Source organism: Mastigoproctus giganteus, chromosome 5 (assembly GCF_048544385.1).
Source record: "Mastigoproctus giganteus isolate SK-2022 chromosome 5, ASM4854438v1, whole genome shotgun sequence".
Lineage (NCBI taxonomy): Eukaryota > Metazoa > Arthropoda > Arachnida > Uropygi > Thelyphonidae > Mastigoproctus > Mastigoproctus giganteus.
Genome location: NC_143579.1, coordinates 195200736 through 195217601, shown reverse-complemented (window position 1 = coordinate 195217601; position 16866 = coordinate 195200736). Strand labels below are relative to the sequence as shown.

Here is a 16866-nt window from a genome sequence, read left to right as displayed (position 1 = left end):
ATTTTCATTAAATATGAACTGGTAAAAGGAAAATATTAAGTAGGAAATCGTTTTTCATTAAATGTGAACTGGTAAAAGGAAAATATTAAGTAGGAAATCATTTTTCATTAAATATTTCTTAATAGTCTGATATTTTAAACCTGGAAAAAATACTACTTCAAAAAGCTTAAGAAGATACAGAATTAAATACAGCTGTAAAAGTATTAGATTCAAGTACAAGTATGTTCAAATTCGAAACAACATTTTTGTACAAAGTTAAATAAAATTTTAACAAAGTTTTGAAGCAAAATTGAATTCACACATAGTGCAAAGTAAATTTTTATGTATTAAGAAGTTTAGATAATCATTTGAATGATTATCTAAAATTGTCCCAAAAAATGGAAAATATGGCTGAGCCTTGAATTTCTTCTTTATTGGTGAATCCATAGACAGCCACTTTCACTGCGATTCATAGTGGAGTACCGAGGTCTCATCCATGGTGATGCTGTCAAGAAAATTGTTGCTCATACTGCTCTAGAAGACCAACACAAGCCTGCACTCTACTCCTTGTAATCTGGCTTTAGCACTCATGGAACCCTCCAGGCACAAAATTTGCTGTATCCCAGATTGTCCCAACTTGTTTTCAATGTGCATACATTTACCAGGTCTTAGTATATATTAAGCCTTGACAAATCAGTTTATCTACTCTCCTCTCATTTCCTGTCTTGCTGTAGTGTGAAGAAATGCCTATTCCACCACTTAACTGTGCTCAAGTCAACCATCATGTCCCCATAAATTTTCTTCAAACATCAGTGAATCTCAATGAGCACAGTTCTCTGCACTCAGCAACTCAATATCCCATAGTCTGCTACACACATCAGTATGACCCTCCATTTTCACATACTACAGCCCTGCCACTTGGTGTGCAGCGTTGAAACTTTCAGGATAGTGACAGTAACTTTCAATTTACATTATTACATTTTGTATGCAATGCGATACAAGTAGGAAAATCATTTGAAGGCATTAGTTCAGAGCAGCCCTCATCTTTTATACTACCTTTGAAAGATCTACCTTAACACAGCAGTCAATAGCATTACATTATATCAACAAATGCTTATATTCCTACAGATACTGTGGAAAATGAATAAATGTCATATGACATTTACTCATTTTATATAGTATCTAAGTCATATAATGAATTATTAGTGAATGTCATATAAACTTAGTCAGAAAGTAATTTCACGATCATGTTTTGATACACTATTATTTATTTTATTTATTTGAAATTCACTATTTAACATATCTAGAATATATTATGCTGCCATTTGGCAATATTAGTTTTAAAACTCACGATCTGGAGCTTTTATAATTACCATATACAAAAAAATTTAATCTTCATAGATGAAATACAATTTAAAAAAAATTCTTAACTCACAATTTAAACTGAAACTTTGACTTTCAAGAGTAACTACTATAAAGTTTCATTCAGCTGTATATCACATACCCATAATGCATTTAGTTCGAAAGTCAGTTTACCTAACAGTTAATCTTTCATAAAAATACTGTGTCAAGCAAACACACAGAGAAGCAAAATAAATAATTATCTTAGTAATTTAATCAACATCAGGATAAATTTTGTAGGTAAATAAGCAGCAAACAAAGCCTGTTGCTTCAGTTCATTGCTCTATCTGTTATGGTGGTAAGATAGCTTAGTTTCCAAATAATTGTAGAGAAGTAAACTTGTATGAAATTAATATTCTTTTCAGAATGATCCCCTGCAGATCTGTAGTCCTCACGATGAATACATTAATCGACATTTTAGTGGGTTAACAAAAAATGAACTTTGTGCCATGAATTCAGGAGCTGATACTAAGGTAGGTTTGGTTACAGTGAGTCTTGCTCCATCTGCTGTCTATCTTCAATCATGCTGGTTCTTCCTCTATGCTCATTTCGATTTTGATCTCCTTAATTTTCTTCCTGAGGAAACTGCACATTACTTTGCTAGTAGCTGTTGCATTACAAGTAACATCATTCATAACATTTGAATTTCTGTTAGATAAAAATTTGGGCATTAATTACTGGGATACACTTAACATATAATACCACTTAATAGGAAACATTGGGAAGGTACATGTACAAATGCACCTCTCTCTCTCTCTCTCTCTCTCTCTCTCTCTCTCTCTCTCTCTCTCTCTCTCTCTCTCTCTCTCTCTCTCTCTGTGTGTGTGTGTGTGTGTGTGTGTGTGTGTGTGTGTGTGTGTGTGTGTGTGTGTGTGTGTGTGTGTGTGTGTGTGTGTGTGTGTGTGTGTGTGTGTGTGTAATTTTTATAGGCTATGCAAAAATGATGAATTAATTTGTCCTTTGCAAAATTTCTGTAATATATGATTTATGGCATACTCTTATATCACAATTTAGACTTGTTAAGGGGTTTATGGTTCTATATGCATACATCATAAATGTCATTTGTTAAAAAAGGTATAATTAAGAAATAAATCATCGAATATTAATATTAGTAAATGCAATCAATAGCTTCTTCTTTAGATATAGTTATCTGTTCCATACAGTTTTTTTTTTTTTTTTTCACTCACATATTATGGAATAGCAGACTGTTAGCATTGCTGAAAACAATAAAATAAAGGAATGTTTTTTTTTTTTTTTTTTCAAATTTATGAAATATAGTAATCCCTCCATGTTCACAGATTTGCTTTTTGTGGTGAGCCACCATATTTTTGCCTGCAGTATTAAACAGTAGCACAAGTATTCCATGTCTGCCAACAGTTATTAACTATGTGGCCAGTGACTTGCAGACTATTCATGATACTCATTACCTCAGTGAAGCAAAACTATTTAAAGATCTATGAAAATTATAATAATGCCAAATAAAATGAAATCAAGTGGTGGACATCATTATTCTGGATTTAAGCAAATATATCCAGAATATCCAAACATATCCTTTAACTTGAGAAAATAGGATTATTAGCTAAATTAAATATGAGTATGAGTGCAGCTGTGATCGGTGGTTTATATGGCATTAACTTTTTCACATGTAAGTTCCTAGAACACGTACAAGCCTGCAGCAGTGAATTTTCTGAATGCTACAGGTGGTGAGTTTTGATAATGTGGGCTCTGTAGAGTGAGTTTCTTTGTGCAATTTTGAAGTTGAGTAAAAAGCTTTTAAATATTAATATAGTCTTAAAGTGAAATTATTGTAAAAACCTTAATCATAATTAAACAAAATCATGAAAATTGTGAAAAATAAATGGAATAATATCCTTATATATCTTGTGATTCAGTTTCAGTTTTTGTTAATAAAAATTATTAATATTAATATTTTATATTATTAGTATATTAATAAATCTCACAGCTGCCACTAACAGGTACTAGTTTTTCTTCTGATTTTCAAAGCTGTTTTCTGGCCCGTGTATTATAAATTCTTATCTACAGCCATTTGGAAACACCTGTTTGAAGATTTATAGACAATATTGGTATACAGACACTCCCCAACTTACGTAATACTCGACTTCCATAAATTCGACTTTGTGTAAGTTTTGGTCAGCCAGTGTAAACTTTAAAAAATTGTGGAAACATATTTTGTAACCCATAGGAATAAATGGAGGTATTGTGAAAACATTGCAATGTGAACCCAATAACACGTTTTTTTTTTTTTTTTTTGGTAATTCGTTCCACGACCTTGGAAGTTGACATTTTTGCTATATAACTAAGCTATTTATCTCTCTAAAAGGTCATTTTTATAATGGAGCACTACCCTTTCATCGTTATCATATGTTCCATTATAAGAATCAATTTTGAACTGCTTTGTCGATATTTTTGTAAAGGACATTTCTGGAGGTCATGGCCATAATACTATAAAAACAATTTTTCACTTTCTGGTTTATTGGGCTTTTCTGTTAGTGCATCTAATTATAAACGGATAGTAAATGCAATCTTATTACATTTACGATAATCCCAATGACTGGAATCATGTGGATTTTTACATTATTATGGCAAAATTTATTTTCCCTTCACTTAAATCTTCAAACATATAAGAAACATAAATCAATTTTCAGAATATTCTCTTCAATCCTATTTGCTTATTACAATGATGAATGGAAAGCGACCAACGGAAAGTGCAATTGGTGGCAGTGCTAGGAAACCAAACAAAATTGATTTAGAAATGAAGATGAAAATGATTAAAAAGTAAGAAGCAGGGCAAAGTTTGTCATCTGTTGCATGGGAATTAAGCCTCACTGCTTCAAGAGTGAATGCTATTTCAAAGGACAGTGCGCATATAAAAGAACATGTTAAAGGATCGACGCATTTAAGATCAACAGTGATCACAAAACAGCGTTCAGGTGCTATATAGAAGATGGAAAAGCTATTAATAATATGAATGGAAAATCAGATTCAGAAACGAGTTGTTTGTTTGTTATTTGGTTTTTAGGAGCATTAGCAACTAAGGCCATATTGTTCCGGGATATGCAGTGGTCATTCCCTGACCTTTCTGCATCCTCCGTTTTTGGTGGTGATGGGCTCGAACCCCGGTCTAATCAAGAAGCGTGTGCTATGCGCTGCTGCTCCTTCCCACCTGGCTATGGAGGCGCCTTCAGAAGCGAGTGCCCCTGAGTCTAATGGCCATTCAAGCAAAAGCAAGAAGTATTTATGAAGATATTAAGGATAAGTACGGTGAACCTCAAGTCAAGTTCATGGCAAGCAACGGGTGGTTTTATAGGTTCAAGCATCGTGCTAGTTTCCACAACATTAAAGTATGCAGTGAAGTTGCCACTGCCGATTCTGCAGCAGCAGAAAAATTTTGTGATGTGTTGGAAAAAACCCCTTCTAAATTTCCACAGCCCTCAACCTCTGCAGTGGCATGCTTATCAGCTGGAGACGTTGATTTTGGAAACAATGCTCGAAAGGTAAAACTTGCTGACGTTATGCCTGTTCCCTCCATTTTTTTTGTAATTGCACACCTTCATAATTTTTCCTGCACATGAGACAAAATAAATTGGATAAATAATTCTATTTACATGTTCGTGAACATTTCTTTTTTGCTTCAATCCAATTCAGCAAGCGAGTGCTGCGTAAGCCTTCAGGAAAATTCCGACTTATATAAAATTCAACTTATGCAGAGTTCCACAGAACACAACCCTTACGTAAGTTGGGGAGTTCCTGTATTAATGGATGGCGGCCTGATAATGTCATTTATTTTCTGTTCACCTCAGATAATGTATCACATTATCTGAGATGACCTTATGTTGCATATATGAAATACATATATGCAATTACTCCACAGAGCCCACACATGAAAACCATATATATTTGTATGTACTCCACAGGACCCCATACATGAAAAATGTATATACAGGTTGTTTCAATTAAGAGATAATGGGGTTTTTTTTTTTTTTTTTTTAGGTTTTGGCTGTTTATAATTTAGGCTGAATTTTTGAAGTTGATGTTAAAATTGAACTAAGTATTACCATTTAGATTAAATTTTTCCTAATTAACTATACTTTTCTTAATAGGGAAGTTGTTCCCCATCCTCACTTTAGTCCAAAAACATCATCAGTATACTTCTGAAATGAACATAAATCGATTTTATTTCAAGGGAGAAAAAATGAATGTACTGGTCATATGGGATTTTCATTCTTCAGTACATGTGTTTAGCTGAACATGGACATGTGTTTTTGTAAAAGGCGGCTCTTAGAACATCAGTTCAACTCCGCCTCGTATCTCTGTGAAGAACAGTATCACTACAAATGGGCCAGATATGTGTGTGTGTTCTGTTGTTGTGTCTGGCTGCTTGGCTACCCAGAAGCATCAATCACCTGGAGAGATAAGTCTGGGTACTCATCCACACCACGGGAAGGTTGGCCAGTCCCATAGTGCTCATATTGTCTCAATTCGAGACTCTGACCCACCTGATGTTGCCAAAAGGCGAGCCAGATTCCTCTGGGGCCCACTCCAGAGGAGAAAAAAAAAAAATTATAATAATAATAAGGAATGAAAAGGCAGAAAGAATGAGTTCCCATGGTGTTAAAAAAAAATAATAATAATAAACAACAACAAAAAAATAAAATTAAAATAAATAAATAAATAATAATAGTAATAATAAATAAATAAATAAATATATATAAATAAATAATAATAGTAGTAATGAATAAATATATATATACAAATAAATAATAGTAATAATAAAAATATATGTATATATATAAATAAAATAAAATAAAATAAAAACAATAAAGAAATAAACATATATATATATAAATATATATATATTATATAATAAAAAAACAATGTTGGATAAAAATAAATAAAAATTTTTTTTAAATAATAATAAAAACAAGGACAGTTATTTTGTCTCCTCATGCATACAACCTTTTTTTTCTTCAAACAAAATTGGTTCACATTTGACAATGCATTTTTTATTAATGAATATATACTTTTTAAAAAGGAAAAGGTGTGTTTCTGAAGATGTGTTTCTTTCCCACAGCTATCTGTTTAGAAGTTATCTCTTTGTGCTTTCTTTCACTTGACATTGAAAATCCAAATTTTATTATTTTTATCAGATGCCCACTTCCAAGAAGGATAATAGGTATTATTCCCAAGTTCATGGGGTAATTAATTCAGTGACTGAATTTTGTGTTGTTGTTATTTGGTTTTTAGGTGCATTAGCAACTAAGGCCATATTGCTCCGGGGATATGCGGTGGTCATTCCCTGACCTTTCCACATCCTCCATATTTGGTGGTCATGGGCTCTTATAGAGAGCCCATCAAGGAGCGTGTGCTATGCACTGCTGCTCCTACCCACCTGGCTACGGAGGTGCCAAATTTTGTGAAGCTGATAAAAGCAATTAGAAATTCTAATTGATTGGACTTCAAAGTGTGCTGTGGTAGCTACAAGTGTAAGTCTTAGCACAAGGTGGAAACATATTTGACAGAAACTGTGAAAAAGTTAATGCCAAGTTTTGGTATAAGCCTTGGCTTATACCAAATATTTCCCTTTGTGAAGATAAAAATTTATAATTGCATATTTTAAGACCTCTTCATATCGTTTGGATTAGAGCTTCATCATATCTAAATCTTACCCTGCACCCAGTAAACATCAAAGCTGGGCAATGCTTTTTTAGATGATTTTAAAATGCATAGTATGATTAATGAATCATTGACACTTGCACCCTCCTGTGAATACTTGTGTCTGACCTGTAATTGTCTTAAACACAGGAAACATTGAATTGGGTGCAAAAACCATTAGTCACATACTACCAGGAAAAACTTTTTTAAGCAACTATAAGGGATGTACCAGGATTATAAAATGCCAAAATCTAATTTGTGTGTATAATACCAGTATTGTAAATAAATTAAATGAATCTGAACTTTTGATTTAGTCAACCAATGCTGATATAATAGAACTAGTGGAGACATGGTGCCATCCAAAAATAAGGGATAAAGAATTTCATTATGGTGATTATAGTGTGTTCAGGAGGGATAGAGAGGGCCAGAAGGGAAGGGGATCATGCTTCTTATGAAAAACTCTCTGAAAGCAATCAGACCACACACAGAGTCAGATTAAGTTTAGTTGGGCATTGAGTCTGTGTGGTGCAAGATGACTTGCAGTAAAGGGCAGATGGTAACTGAGGTATGTTGCAAACAAAATGATTCTGAGAAGTATGGCAGAAATCCCTTTATGCTACTCAAATGGTAGCCAATCACACTTAGCTATTAAGTTTAATAGTCTGTCTAGTTCTTCTTGAATTTATTTAAGCTATCAACTTCCACAACAACAGATGGAAGTTTGTTCTAGCAATCAACCACCTGCTGGCTAAAGGCAAACTTCTGCACATGTATTCTGCATCTGTTCCTTCCTCAATTTGAATTTGTACCCCCTCATGTGTATGGTCTGAGCAAGAGGAAGAATCCCATCAGATTTTTGATTCATTTAGTTGATTGTTATTTATTAAATTATGTCAAAGAAAGTTTGACTTGGTTCTCACTAAGAATCCAAACTGCATCCAACATTTGACAGTGCAGAAACCAATAGTGAGTGGTGACAACAGTGTCATCCAAAGATATTTCTGCAGTGAAAGGAAGAGAGGGGGACTTCAATTTCAATGGTGGTGACTGTAGTGGATTACTGAGGTATTGCTTGTGCTCTATGAACTGTAGGGACAACCATATCCTTTTGGATGCAAGTTCATTATGGGAAATATTCAAGGGATTTCATCAGATAGCTACATATCTGATGAAAATGGTAAAATGTAGATAAACCACCCTTACAAAGGCAAGGAAGAAAGGTCCGTGATTCATAATTTTGAAATTGACTTATGAAATGGCATATGTAGATATAAACCAGCGAAAGCTTAAAATCTGTGCTTTACACACACACACACACAGCTTAAAGAAATTAATATAAATGTTTCAAATTTATAATTAGCTCTTTTACAATGGAAAGCATTATCTAAGAAAAGGATTATGTCCTTTCTTTTTCTTTCCCTTTTTTATGCATTATACTGTTTATAGCACTGAATAATAACCTTTTACAATAAAGACAAGGAGTTTAGACCTCTACTACATTAGCCCTTTTTTTTTTTTTTTAAACTCTCCCATTTCAAACTTATTAGCTCATTGCAATCCAACGTTTTATAAATATAAAATTTTATTCTTAAAATATGTTTTCTTTTTTACTATTTTGGCAACATACACTTTATAACAGTAGCAGCAGCAAAATTTACAATGCAGAGTATATCATTATGATATATGTGTAAATGTATTTAGAACACTTATTGTAAATACTGCAAAGCATAACATTTGGCCAAAGGAGATAATTATTAGTACTATGAGATTATTTGTGAAAAATCTCATTCACAATTCACTTAGAAACCTATCCCTCTGCAAATGTGGAAGCATTACTGCAACTGTAATTTATCCTATAGCTTTCTATTTTGTCACCATGAAGTTATTCCTGTTCCAGCTTTTATTTCTTGCTTAGTGAAAGCAAGCTGCTTTTTGTCTGTTTTTGCCTCTGACATATTGCTTACATGTAGCTATTTATTTAAAAGCATTTGGTTTTATATAAACATATTTATTTTTTATATTAGTTCTATTTATAATTTGGAAAATGTGACATTTGCAACTTCACATATGATATGATTTGTTTTTCTTATTTTGTTCTGCATTACCAAAAATATTGCACTCCATATATGAAGGCTGGTCAAAAGGTTCTTAAAATGAAGTATAAAAGACATAGGTACAGAATTGTATGTTTTTTTATTTTTCAATGTATTCACCCCAAAGTTCAATACACTTATTGTATGTAGTATATTCAAAAAGTTCCTGGAATTACATGCTTGTATCTAAATAGTTTGTGCTATGACTGTAAGGATTCATGGGTCATTGATGCTGACTTTAGTGTGCGCACATGCATGCCAAGCAGGAACTGGCTTGACCTCTTCACTTGTGTGTTACAGCTGATTTATTACAAAATTCCACAATTTGAACAGCATGCTAACATAAAATTCTTCTTTAAACTTGGTAAATGTTCTACTTTAAGCATTATAGAAAGTTTTATAATGCTTAAAGCATTATAAAACTTTATATAAAGCATTATATAAAGCATTATAGCAGATGATGCTTTGAAGAAATCGACAGTTTAATAGTTTGTCTAATTCTTCCTTGAATTTATATAAGTTATCAACTTCCACAACAACAGATGGAAGTTTGTTCCAGCAATCAACCACCCACTGGCTAAAGGCAAACTTACCGTACATCTATTCTGCAACCATTTCTTCTTCAATTTGAATTTATACCCCCTCATTGTGTATGGTCTGAGCAAGAGGAAGAATCCCATCAGCATTGAGATTGCTCAATCCGTTCAAAGCCTTAAACACCTCAATCAGATCACCTCGCAGGTGCCTAGTCTCCAGATGCTGCAGTGTGCAGAAATGAAGCCTTCATGGTAAGAACACCCTTTTGTTCCCCTCACTAATTTCATTGTCCTTCTCTGTACTTGTTCCAGCAGCTCCGCATCCTTCCTAAAATGAGACCTGCAGACCTGAATGCAGTATTCAAGATGTGGACTGACCACGGCCTTATACAATTAGATAATCACCTCCTCATCCCTGCTAGCAAAATTCCTGTATATCATTGACAAAATCCCATGAGCTGTCCTGGCAGCCTGTCTGCATTGCTCAGAGAACTTCATATCTGACTGCACAATTATACTCCAGGCCTTCTATTCTGTTAATTTTTGAAAAATTGTTATAAATAATAAATTATTTTGAGGGTTGAAAGGGGCCTTGCCTAGGACTTCACAATAACTTCCCTTGCCTAAGCACATAAATTCTAAGCTACCCTTATTTTCAGCTTCACTGTATTGTTTTTTTTTTTATCTGAATTCTTGAGTTACTCTGTCTGTCTCTGTCTGTCTGTCTCTGTCTGTCTGTCTGTCTGTCTGTCTGTCTGTCTGTCTGTCTGTCTGTCTGTCTGTCTGTCTGTCTGTCTGTCTGTCTGTCTGTCTGTCTGTCTGTCTGTCTGTCTGTCTGTCTGTCTGTCCGTCCGTCCGTCCGTGTGTGTGTGTGGTAACGTTCCTCCTGTTGAAGTTAGGGAAAACATTTTTTTTTTTTTAAAACATCAAGACAGTAGGCATCCTAACTTTATAATTTAAAAGATGCCTTTAAAATAGAAAGTCTGCAATGAAATATAATTTTTGTGAGTCCGGTTTGCTTAGCTTAGCAAAGAGCTTTTACAGTATCTCCAAAGTTATTTGATATATTTTTCAAAGTCATGGTTAATTGGATAATTCATAATATGAATATAAAAATAATAATATGAGGCTGTGATTCTCACCTTTTAAAAGTCAGTACCCTTTTTAGAGTTTGAGCTTGTGTTGTGGACTCTAATACTGATTGGATCTTGAAACATTCTGGATCAAATATGCTTGTCCACCACAGTTATGCAGGATGCTTGAAAACACTTAAAATTATTTCAGTTATCTTGTGTTTGAAATGTTTAGTGTTATTTAGTCACCATATGTGAAGAATAAATTCATATGCAAATATTAAGTTGCTGATTGAGAATATTTATTTTATTAACAGGTGGGATTTCTCTGGTCCTGGAATTACATGATTACAAAACGATGGAAGACTCAAGCTACAGGGGATGAGAATTTTATGAGGAAAGTTATGCATGACTTTCGTGCCTTTTGTGCCAATGAAAATGGAAGGCTAAAGGAATTCTGGGATGCTACCGCCTTGACCAAGTTACATAGTCTATTATCCCTAGATCAATGACTTAATGTCAAGCCAAAATTTCGATTGTCTGATATTATTTCTTTGCAATAAGCAATACATTTTTAAGCTGTAAATATAATGTAATATAAATAATTACCTTTAATATATGACAACTTCTACACAGTCTTTACAAAATAGAATTTTACAGTTGAGTAAAACACATATTAGAATGTTTTGTGTGTACTGTAAACAAAGGCATTCAGTAAACGTGTTTTACAAATTACAGCAGTATAACAGGAAAGTTAAAATTTCAAATGCGGAATTTTTATCATGGGTAAAGGTTGACTTTTTTATGAGTTTGTGCATATCTTATATAAATAAGTACAGTGTAATCATGGTAGTGAACAGCATATCTACTAGTGATAAAGTAAAATATATTTCTGAAAATGTGGGTTTTCTAATATCTTTACTAAACAAAGTCAAAATCAATATGTGCCTTCAGCTGTGAATTTATATTTTGATAGAGATTAAGCAATTTTGCAGCTTCTTTTTTTATATTAACTAAATACTGTTGTTTAAATTCTCAATTATAATGTAATAGATAATTTAAAAACTGATCTTAAATTCATTATAATAGATATAAAATAATTCCTATAAATAGCACTTAAACAAATACTTTTTAGCATATTGTATAGAGATAGTGGTAGGATATTGACACATAAATACACAAATGCTGTAAACAAAAAGTAAAGAATATGAAATACCTGTACGTTAGCTGTATATGACCGCTCACTATAAGTGCAAGTAATTCAAAAATAGTGTGCACTATTTAGTTGGAACTGTCCAATAGTTGTCTTATCTTCCAGTGATGCTATTAAAGTAACTATTTTCCAATTTACCATTCAGTACTTAATGCTGTGCATTGGTTCCAATTGTGATATTTGACACAATGAAATTTAAATAATAGTTTCTTGACTGAATGACATTTATAAAGAGTGAAAGGTAGTTATGTCACCTTTATATTTCTGACAAGATACTTTAGTATCTTCAGCTGTTTGAGAAATTCAAAAATCCATCCATCTTTACCTATCACAGGAAAAATTAAATAGCAATGAGAAAGAAAAAAGAGTGAAGTCACTCTTGCACTAACTACAGATTTATAAACTATAGCTCCATTATGGAATCAGTTTCAGGTACTAATTCAAAGTAAGTAGCAGTTTCATTCTTTTTACAAAAATTCTGTTTACTCTCATTTATAACTTAATCTATTATATAAATAAGAAGTGGAGAAATTTCTTATGTCTGTTTGATTTTTCTATAATACTTTACCTACCAAAAATCAAGACCATAACAAGTGTCTTTTGACTTCTTAGTTTTAAAAACTACTCACAGAACTTGAGTATCCTGCAGTTTTAACATTGTGTTAAAAAAGTCACTAATAAGAAGTTAAAGTATTAAATTTGAATGTTTTCTAAATAGAGGATTCTGTAAATATTTAAAACGGTTAAACTAACATGTCAGTTACTGTACTCCTGGAAGAACCATCCTTAATTCAAGAATGCATTGTTGCTTGATAATTAGACACCTGCAACTTTTTTTTGCACTAAAAACTTAAATTTTTTATCACTGAACCTATAACAATTGTGTTAATGCATCAGCTCAGTGATAGAGTATGTGTACTTCTACTTAATCCCATTTATAAAGAGAAGGATGACTAATACTTTAACTGCTTGAATTTAACTGAAAAATAATGTGAAGATAAGGAATTTGATGAAAGTTTCTTTCAGAATTCATTAAATTAAGATATAGTGCATAAATTGACATTAACATTGTAATTGGTAAAGAATTACCTATTCAAAATTAGAATAATATTTCTGAAAATATCTTTTTCTCAATTTTGTAAAGGACTTTCATTTTTCAAAGTTTATATGTGATATATATGTACATACTTACGTATAATTATAGAATGAGGGGCCCTTCAGTGACTAGTTTCTGAGTTTTATTACACCAAATATGTACATATTATTTAGAAGTATTTCCATCTGGTTTTACAAATAAGAGAGCTGCCTATAAGCCAGTGAATATTTTTCTCATGGAAGTCAGTAGTGGAAGAAAGGGACTTGGGAATTATGATAGGGTCAGACATGAAGTTCTCTGAGATAAGGATGTCATAATCCCATTATATAAGGATATTGTAAGACCACACTAGGAATAATGTGTTCAAGTGTGGAGACTGCAACTAAAAAAAGACATTGAGCTTCTTGAAAGGGTCGAAAGATGGGTAACTCACCTGGTGAGATTGGCAAAAGGGTGTCCATATAAGAAAAGACCTCAAATTTTGTGCGTTGCACAGCTTGGAAACCAGGCACCTTAAAGGAGACTTGATTTAGATGTTTAAGGCTCTGAGAATCAAAATGAATGAGGATGAAATTTTCACGGTTGTAAATGATTCTAGAAGTAGGGACCATAAATTCAAGTTGGGGGGAGAATTTAGACTGGATTGCAGGAACTTTTTTATCCAGTGAGTTATAAATAATTACTGGAATAAGTTACCTGCATGGGTGGTTGAAGCTGACAGTTTGGGGAAATTCAGAGGTCAGCCAGATAGTTACCTATGGGAGGAGGGAAATGCATAGGTTGTCTATTTTGTTTTCTTTTATTATTTTACTTTGTTTCTTTTTTTTTTTTGTCTGGTCCATCATAAACCTTAGGCTTCCTTGCCACCACATGGCCATTACTAATACTAATAATCTTACATGCACCAAAATAAATTTAAATCTACCTCTTTCATTTTGTCGTCTGAATTGAATGTTTCTTTTTAAAGATCTCAAATGGACCAAGCACATAAAGTGAGGGACTTGAGCCATGTGGCAGGATGGTCCAAAATCTTCTAGCCAAAATATTAATTGAATTTGTTAGTGCCTACAATATGAAACATTTATTATATTATGCTTCAAAAGCAAGCATGTAGTAAATTTCCAAGAGAATTTGTCCTTCCTTGCTAGTGATGGACTTTACAGGAAAAGTCTGTATTGGTTATTTGACCACATTCAGTCTGATCCATTTTCACTTTCTGTCAATATGGTAAACTAGTATGCATGCCTGTATGTATTGCATACTATCTTTTCATTTCAGGGAATCTGCTACTATGAATTAAAAATATAACATTAACGTATATATATTTAATTTATGTTTATACTTTGATATAGCTATACAAGTGAAGAGGAGATTACAACTGTAGTCATTGTTATGGCAGCATTTAACAGTAGGCTATGTATTTTTTGTTGTTTCATGCAAATTGGAATGATATGTAAAATTCTGTACCCGTACATAGCCACTGAGCTGAGACTAAATATGTCATCATCACTACTCCAGTAATATTGCAACTGCTGTAGTGAAAATCAGCGGCAGTTCATAACCAGGTTACAGAGTTGAACAGTGACCAATTTTTTTTAATCAATTGAAGTTAGTTTAAAATCATAAATTATTTTAACTACTCAGTATTCTACTACAGTCTGCTACAAAACAGTATTATTTACTCCTCAAAAGTACACAACATGGTGTAAACAATATAATTTTGCAACTTCATGTTGTTGATGTAAGTGGTTATTGTCAGCCTACAAACCAAGTGTGGAGCCCTATTTTTAGTATTATTTCTATGAATACAAATTTTCTATGAATTCAGGCATACAGTATCATCAGAACCATACAGTTGGATTGGATTGCAAGAATATTTGTAACTCAGTAGCTCAGTAAATGCTCTGTTAGGCATGTACTTTGTTGTGCTCTTGCATATATAAGTTAAGGGCAGAATTATGTATCATTATATAGCAGTTTTATGATAGTATATAGCAGAGCTATGATGCTCAATACATTCTACATTGATTTCAATATTTATAGAAGAATAAGAGAAATTTACCTCAATATGATACGCAAAACACTTCCATATGATACTCTCCAGAAAAACAAATATAACATTAACGTAAAATGATTACAGTAAAAAATAAATTGACCACAATTAAAAACATTAAAAAAATTTAAAAAAGCTTAACCTAAATTTTGAAAAACTCTTAATTTTTTAATTGTGTTCAGTTGATTTTTTTTATTGTTTTCAATTTATTTTTTACTGTAATCATTTTGCATTAATATTATATTCGTTTTAATTTCTGGAGAGTATCATATGGAAGTGTTCTACGTATTGAGGTAAATTCCTCTAATTCTTCTACAAGTAGCAGTTTTATGAATATAATTTTAAATTTAGAAATATTACCTATATTAATGATTATTTTTAAACTATAAAGTTGCAAAAACCAAAATGCAAGTCGCAACCATACTTTCTTATACCACTCCTTGGGAAAGTACTATTTTTGAATTATATGCCATCTCTTGTAGTATTTATGCCATTTTGTGTGCATACCTTATGGTAGTAAGTAAAGATTGTTAAAATCTACTACTGCAACTCAACTTTTGTTTTGCTAACAGAGTTTTTTGCAGAAGTAATATTTTCCACAGGATCCTTGAGGCTTGTCTCCCATATCTTAAAATTTGTACCCATTTTCAATAGCCACAATAGTTATTATTATTAGCCATATGATGCAAGGAAGCCTGAGGCATATGTTGCACCAGCCAAAAAAAAAATTCTCGAGTTACCCTGAGAGAGAGAGAGAGAGAGTCAGAAGTAGAAAGGAATCACCAAGAAAGAGAAGAATGATGATATCCAGCTTAGGACCCTGGGTTTGCCAAACCCATACTCACCAGATGTGAGCCCCTGGGGTAGTTTTGTTCCTAGGTCCATGCATATTTTTTTTACAGAATGTGTTCATTTATGAATAACTACAAATAGATCCCCAGTCACTAGAAACTATCACATTTTTCATTCCTTGCTTGGATATACTAGCCAACACATAAGTATTTACTCCAGAATATGTTATTCAAGAATGGAACTTGTACTATCTGTGGACTGCTACACATTATGATATTGGTGTGCCCTAGGAGGTTTCAATACTGTTTTATAATTATATTTATTGGAAAACATTTTCATTTGAGTGCCCCTCATATGTGTTTCATTTTAGAAAATTTTAATTTTTTTTAATGAATGCAATTTTTAAGGGGGGGGTGTGTGTTAAAACTCTTTCATGTTTGTATATTTGTACTGTACATTATGTAAATATAAATGTGAATAAAAAAAGATAACTCTTTTGAAAATTTCAGTAGTTAATATTTTAAATAAAATCAACACTGTTGACATGGATTTACCTTTGCAGATAATTGATTGTTCCATTTAAATTAGCTATTTCTTTAGAAATGAGATTTCTGGACTGTTTCCATTTAAAGACACTTGTAGGAGGAACGAATAGTCACTTAAGGATACTCTTTTTCATTTAAAAATTTTTATGGACCCCAAGGTCAACAAAAAAAATGTTTGTTTTATTTTTTAAATATTTATAATATTGGATGTAATGCATAACTCGTGTAGAACCCCTACAAATCCCAGTTTGAGAATTGCTGCTTTCAGACACTGCTTTACACTGGTGTGTATAGCAGTGCCAGATTTGAAGTCTGCTGAACATTTCGATTAGTATAAAACAACAATTGAGTGAGGGGCCATAACAAGACATTTTTCAAAGAGTAGACAACTAGCTGCAGCCTTATAAGGAGT

General features: G+C 32.6%; 1 protein-coding gene across 1 annotated transcript in view; it reads left to right on the top strand.

The window, feature by feature from the left end:
* The window catches only part of Iml1 (GATOR complex protein Iml1), a gene marked incomplete at its 5' end in the record, with an annotated part of 444528 nt that extends 433220 nt beyond the window's left edge, over positions 1-11308 (top strand). Inside the window, 2 exons of the mRNA XM_090374757.1 lie at positions 1746-1853; positions 11073-11308. Of these exons, the coding sequence (XP_090230883.1) occupies positions 1746-1853; positions 11073-11267 (303 nt within the window). The remainder of the gene's footprint in view (positions 1-1745; positions 1854-11072) is intronic.
* Between the last annotated feature and the right edge of the window lie 5558 nt (positions 11309-16866).